The 7490-nt window shown below is 39.6% G+C and overlaps 1 protein-coding gene across 1 annotated transcript in view; it reads right to left on the minus strand.

Annotated features, from left to right (window-relative positions):
• Positions 1 to 1536: 1536 nt before the first annotated feature.
• NAV2 (neuron navigator 2) overlaps positions 1537 to 7490 on the minus strand; it is a 96011-nt gene continuing 90057 nt past the window's right edge. The window contains 2 exon segments of the mRNA XM_010190272.1: positions 1537 to 2215; positions 3321 to 3524. Of these exon segments, the coding sequence (XP_010188574.1) occupies positions 2090 to 2215; positions 3321 to 3524 (330 nt within the window). The 3' untranslated portion in view covers positions 1537 to 2089.

Here is a 7490-nt window from a genome sequence, read left to right on the forward strand (position 1 = left end):
TTAAATTTTTCTTTTACAATATTTTTCTTAAAAAAAAAAAAAAGTCATCAGCACTTAAAAGTTGTAACAGGAGCAGATTCAAGACCAGCTCAGTAAGACAAAGTACAGTTGTGTTACAGAAAGTCATGAGGTATAATAGCACGATCCTCTCAAGCTGAGTCACAGAAGCATGAACTTGTCTGTTAAATTACTTTAAACCTACAAGCTCTTCAAAAAGTGTTTCTAGGATTTTTATTCTGTACATTGAAAAAACAGCATATTCCTGTAATTTATTAATGACAGCATTTATTATAGTTGAAACATTTGGGGTTTTTTTCCCTCCTGCATGGATAAAACAGCTCTTCAGTGATTTATTAGCTGCGGATTGATATGAACCTGAAAAGTAATCTCATTTCCCTCCTTTTTTATCACATTTAAACATATTCTAGTATTTCATACAAACAATATTCACAGCAACTTATGATATTCCAAGAGATGACTTTAGCCCTGTTTCTTTAAATAAAATCCCGTAATATACAGCACTAATTTAATCAAACACAATTAGTACAAAATAAGGCATCACTTTAAAAGTCAGCACCAAAAGATAGCTGGAAAGGCTCGTACAAATCAATACTGAGGAGTGTCTTTTTTGCTGAGGTACAGCTGACGTTATGATGATGGCGGTGTAAGCAATTTGCTTCCATAAAAAGGAAAGTGCAATCTTTGGGAGGTGTTCTGGTCCCCAACAGAAGTACAAGCCTTAACACTGATAGTGTAAGTGTGTGCGTTCAGAGAGGAGGAGAAATAAAACCAGGTTCACAACTCTGCCAAAACTCAAAAGCATGGCCCAGCTAAACTTAGAAGATGCAGTACTTTCCCTCCTGGTTTTCCAGACCTGAATACTGCTAAAATACTATTTTTTTATTCCCAATTAAAAAGAAAAGTCATGGAAGTAAATGTTGTCACCAGAGTAGCACTGGAACTGTCACAGAGCTGTTTTAATTAACCCATTCATGGTTGTGCCGATCGGAACACAAAACTCCGAACAAAACCCAAAGTTTTTTTAAAAAACAGCTATAACGTTTCATGGCAAGAATTAAAAACTGAAAGTCCAATTGATCCCTTTTCAGGGGTGTAGCTCACCTCCGTGTACAGGGCTCACAACCCCTGCGCACTGCCAAAGGCCCTCCGGAGCTGTAGGACTTCATGGGGCATGGCCCTTTTGCTGACTTCTGCGGAGGAGGGAAACTCGCTCGCATCAGCGTCAATAAATCGGGGGTAACGCCACTGAAGTCAACTGAGTTGGTTACGTGGATGTAAGCGGGAAGAGAATTGGGCCCTGACTAGCAAAGGGCTACCTGATCTCTCACTTGTTGTAGGATTGATTGTTACACAGTGTTTGAAAAAACCTGATTTGTTCAGACTGTATACGTATTTTAATATATTCCTATTTATATATATAACTTTATAAACACACAATGAAAGAAAGCCAAGGTCTCAGACTGGCAAGGAGAGCAGCGCTTTTACTTTTCTATTTTTTTTCTTTTCTCTTTTTAAATATTTATTCAAACTTCCCTGTTTTGCAGCTTTGCCTTTATTGAGTTTTATTACCAAGGCAAGCGATATTGTTTATAGCACCAGAACTATATGAAGCTGAGTTTAATCTGCAAAGCTGATTGGTAAAAGTCCAGCCCTCACCTGTATGTGTTTGGTCAGAAGCAGCATAGGCAAAAATTTCCTCTCCCCTCTCCTTCCAGACAGTACATGGCACAAAGCCATTTGCTTCATAGCTGTGAAGTTTTCCCCCAGCCCCTTCAACTTTTAGTAATGATGATTACTTTTAACATCTTCAGTATCTTAGGCATGAGAGCTTACAGCAACTAAACAGAAGAAAACAAAGGAATAGTGCAGTTCTCAAACGAAAAACAATACAAAGGTTGCTTGGGTTGCCTGCACCCAGGTTCAAGACTGACTCCAATGTCTTGTTGTTCTTGCAGCTATAATACTGAGATCCCAGCCCAGTCCAGGAACGTGTTCATGAGTCTGTGATCAAGGTTCTTGCCAAGTGGGAGAACAATAATGGAAATAACCTATTTCTACCTAAGGAAGATCACAGCGTTGACTCCAGAGACGAATCGAGGATGTCATCGTGATGGCTGTTGCTGTTAGAGTCACTGTCATAACTCTGGGGACTTGAGTAGTTGGCTGCTTCCTGCAGTCTCATTAGCATGTTCATCTGCAAAGGTACAGAAGTTCACGATTATTTGTATTCTGAGGTAGACAGAGTATCAACTCCATATGAAAGCTACAGCAGCATTCACTTTGTCTGTGGGTAACAAAGGAAAGAAAGAGACAACTGTGGTAATTAATACCGAGTCTCTGAAAAGAGATACTAACTGTAGAACATGTTATAGCAGCATGCACGTTAAGTCATGAAAAGTATGCTTTTCCAGTAAAGGTGAAAATGAGAAAATTGAAGGGATTAGTCCACAGCCGTACTTGACAGGATTCTGTAAGCATCCTATCCCTCTCTTCCTCTGACCCATGGAAATACGGACAGATCAGCCAGAACAGGCAATCCGAATGTCCTGATATCTAGCTTGATATTTGTACATGCATATATGAGCTAGTTTAAAGTGTAACACATGTGCTATACCCGCAACTGTCCAGAAAAACGTACACCTCAACAGAACAGCTTCTGGGTATACAGTCTGCACAGTAGTTTCAATAACTGTTTCCCATTAGAAAAAGTGTATTTAGTGTTACCTTCAAGATCATTTTATACATTCTATACAAACACATTATATTTCCCTATATGCTTGCATGATATTTCTGATTCATAATTTAGATACCAGTCATGCAGACTATTAGTTCATATACTCTTTGTAAATCAGAATTTTCATGTGATGTCAAGAATATAGCTCTAAAAACCACGTGAAATAATGCAACAAGCTTACTTTGTGATTGTGGCAAAACAGGTTAAATGAACTGGTTCCACTGTGTTATTCAATTATTTTTAACAAGGTCACATATTTAACTCCACAGTGTAGACACCGAGTTTAATACACACATCCCCAGTCGCTCCCCAAAAAATGAATCCTCAAAACATCCTCAACAAATGGATCTGAAAAGCTTCTGCTGCTGTTTCTTCCAAAACTGTACAGGCTTTCTGTACAAATGCACTCCCCGAAGTGACTCGATGACTTCCCCAGAAACATTGCCTTCTCATTCTAAGACTTTTAATCACTCCTCAGCTCTCCTTTACTGTTTTTATTCCCATTTCTAATCCCTAGAAGCAAGCGAAATGAAGCAGTTCTGCCGTTTCAAAAATGAGAGCTTACCAAAGGATCCCCTTCAGCATCGCTCACTGGAACTTGTTTGCTGGTAGAGCCTTCCCGTGACATCGAGTAGCCATCAAAGCCCACATCTTCTGGCCGCAGCTGTAGCAGAGGAGGCCACTCATGGTGCTGTGGGGTGGCCGCCCAGGGGTAGGTGTCCATTACCCATTTGGCAGGATCCTCCCAGGGTGCTCTCCTCCCATACAACTGGAAAAACATAAAACCACGTAAAGCATTCCTATTAGCCTGCCATGCCACTCAGTGCCTACCTAACCAAAATGAATGTGCCATGAGTCCTGGAGTGCAGAAAACACTTGCAAGCAGGGCTGAAGAAAAACAAATGAGATTTCCCTTACCCTAATAACATACAAAGTTTTAGCTGTTTTTCAATGGCAACTGATTTGGAAGAGGCTGACCACCTCCTCTGAGACCACAGTGCCCTTCTCTTGGCACCAGTTGAAGAAAGGGAGACCTGAAAATAACCGCACTTAATAAAGTTAACTTAAATAAAGTGAGTACACAAAAGAGGCCATCAATGTTGACATCCAGATCGTACCAGCAGCTGCCTTATCTACATTTGCTGTTGTTGGGAAACTGTCAGTGGAATGTGTTGGAGGAAATGTGAGACCTGTCATCAGGCAATAATGATGGATGTCACAGCGAAAGGTTTTCAAGTCAGGGGAATTTCTTTGTACTCAACCAAGAAAAAGTGCCAGCAGGATTTGGCTATGGTCATGTTCCTGTTTCAAATAAGCAAGCTCTATTTTAAAAACTTTTTCTGTTTTGAACAGGCTGTGTTACTGAATCTCTAAGTATTGTTACATTCAGTTAGGTTTGCCTTAATGCCACACGACTTTCAAAAGCATAAATACAACTTCAAGTGCCTTTAAAATTTTTACTTCTGCTTCATAAATTTCAGCCAAAACTTCCTTCAGCAACTGAAGTCTTGTCACTGGCATTTTGTCATGTGAATTCACAGAACTCTCCCTTTCCTCCAGAGGGAAAAGCAGTGGTCTAACAAAGAAATGAATCAGCTCTCTGATGGATCTAAGACTATCTCACTTTCCTCGTCACTATTTCTTCTTGGATTTTTTTGTGGTTTTATTTTTTGTGCACACACACATTTTGTTAGCCTCCCCACTGCCAAACAGAAAGAATTCGGGCAAACCTTTGAGCTTTTAAGTGCTGTTCTTCACTTTGCCAAAAGTCACCGAAGCATTCTTGCGCCACAGAAGCACCCAGGTCCCCAAAATGTTCCATCCAACAGCACACAAAAGACTGACTTAGTCTAGATGCACAGTTAACGAACCCAATTCTGAACTTTCGGTACGGCATCCATCAGGCAAATGCTGTCAGAATCGCACTTTGACAGAGATGACTTGATTCTATTAGAGCCTCCTTGCAATGGTTTCAAGAAAGTTAAATTTAAGTGAAATGTAGATGATAGATGTGAATGCAAGCTTTGTCATAAATGGCAGCCAAATGCTATGGACAAATAAGTGCTAAATTGCTCCCAAAATCAACATCTGCTTTATTCTGAAGCAGCAGTGAGTGAACCCCAGCCCAGCGCAGAGGAGCCCAGCAGGTGGTGCTAGGCAACCTCAAACACAGCCTCCTCCACAACGCAAACACAACCATTGAGCTGTTACTGTTTTCTCAGCATAACGTCTTCAAGCTGTACTAAACCAGATTTCCTATTTTAATCTTGTTCTGGAATTTACAGCAATAAATGTCAGTTGCTAAGTGGAGAGGACTTTATATTTTTCACATGTCTTTGCTACTTAGGTCTGCGTGAATCCTAGCTCACTTCTGAAAATGTGCTAGCAAGCAAAATTTCCATTTCAATATATGAAAACAGCTAATACCTTCAGCAGATGAGAGACTGAATGACTAACTCACTATTCCCTTCCACAGCAACCAGTTCTGTCCATCCCTTTCACATGCATGTTTTCTAGGGAGCAATTAGGAGGGCAAGAATCAAGCAGGTTGCTTCACAAAGCACCAAAAAGAAATAACAGAAGTATGAGTGAAGCCACAGGACTCTGGGTCTCTTTTTGCCGGTGCTGCATTCTTTATCAATACACCAAGCAGGAAGAGCTGGTGTTTTACACAGCTCTCTGATTTTCACATCCCTGTTTTGAAGAACAAAAAAACCCCAGCTCCAATGGGAGCAATTATTGCAAGGATCCATTTGGCTCGCTTGTCTTTGACCCAAAATTGTTCTCTAAATGCGAAACAGAAATATAATAATAGTTCAGGTTAGATCCACAGAGATCAGAGTGAAATCAGCAGTCCACCCTTCCTTCCTGGCAGGCAATTTCATGAGAGATGACGTGTTCTCAGAGCAGCCTTTGTGGGTGTGGGGGACAGAAAACAGCCCAAAATGAAACCCACACTTCTAGAATTAGCTTGCTAATTAGCACAACTCTGGCTGCTCTTCAAGTCCTGAAGTCTTACTCTTATCCATTGACTATACAAAATATAAATTATTTAAGTGGAAATGAATTAGTGGAATTTGGGGAAATGGAACCAAAATGGATACAGACTCTAAAGCACGAAGTGAGAAACTGCAATCCTTACACCTAGAATGCAGCCATTCAAATAACCTAAGGAAAGACGCAGATATCAGGCAAAACAAGTAAGCCAGAAGATGGTTTTATGTTCTCTCTCTTAATTTCCGTTATTAGTTTTTCCATGCTTTCCACACCTACTGATCAGCGATATGAGAGCTTCAAAACACAGCACAAGTTGCCCAAGCATGACTGTGAGTATCAGTTTTCTCTATTTCAGGAGGAAAAAAAAGTCACATGCTCTCCTTTCTCTTGTTTAAGGTCAGAAATATCATTGGCTCCCATTACCTTCCTTTATAGGAAGTTTCATGTAAAATGGTTCTCCTGTTCTATTTCTTAGCAAAGTTCCTTAGTGTGTTTTGTACTCTACGACCCATTGCTTTCCTCATGTCTAAGAGTCTACCACTATTATCCCAAAGAAAATGTTTTCTATGACAGGGTTGTCTCCTCTGTCTCTGTAAGCTTCTATAAATCTCTGCTGTATAGATAGCAAATGAAACCCAAGGTGGTTGTTAACCGGACAATGTAAAACCTCCCTCCCCCCTGTATTTTTTAGTACTTCTTCAGGTACTCAGACTGGTGCATCTTTATGATTTCTCCATTCTCTGCAGAGTACGCCCATGCAGACAAGAGCTGAACCTCTAACACAGAAAGGGTATTGCATAGAAAAGAAATGTAACAAACAAGCAAATCAAAACAAAAGCCCAGTATTTTCCAGAATAAATATTTCATGCTTTTTTTTTTTTTTTACATATCTTAACAGCAAGGCATCCTGACAAACACTGCAGTGGTGAGCCCAAGCAGCAGCAGAAGGAAGAGAATAATTTTTCACGAACACGAAGGAACACAAGTGGTTCTCCAAGGAGCTTGTACTTGGAATTACTTCATGTTTCAGAAAGACTTCAGCTGCAGAGATATATGCGATGGAAAACCTATTACTTCTGCAAGTAAAATTTCATAACTGTTATTAATTCTTATTAATAACAACCCATGTTTTCCTTATAGTTTGAATATTTCTAGTCAAAACTTGTTAAACATCCACTAGATTTTTTTTTTCCTTGCAAGACTAAAACAGAAGACTCCCATAGAGGAAGTAATATTTTAGCTTCGTCTTGAATAAACAAAATAGTTTGAGCTTCTCATCTCTTCCTGAATAATGCTTCCTGTATCTTAATGATACCTATTGCTCTTTTCTGAACACTTTCCACTTTATCTAGTAAGTCTTTTTACAAACAGAAGTGCTATTCTCTTCCTACCTCTGTCAGCTGTAATTATAAGTTAAGCTCTCAAAATGGCATTTTTCTTCTTACTAAAACACAACCTCCCAATGCATTGCCATAATTTCCTATTCTCCATCTACGTTTAGCTTTTTTCAATCTTCCAGACTCTCACCGTGATCTACCTTTTTATTTCTGCATGCGTGACCTCATGTTTAGTTTTCATGCATACAATGACCAGAATTTACTAATATTTGATTATGCTATCACCAAAACTGTCTTTTAAATGCTGTGTTGCCATGCTTATTCTGTGAACAGAAGACTGGAGAATAAAAAAGGTAATTTTTTCTATAGTTGCATGGCAAGTCAACAGCAATCCCCTGCTG

The sequence above is a fragment of the Mesitornis unicolor genome, unplaced genomic scaffold, assembly GCF_000695765.1.
Source record: "Mesitornis unicolor isolate BGI_N332 unplaced genomic scaffold, ASM69576v1 scaffold42748, whole genome shotgun sequence".
Classification (NCBI taxonomy): Eukaryota; Metazoa; Chordata; class Aves; order Mesitornithiformes; family Mesitornithidae; genus Mesitornis; species Mesitornis unicolor.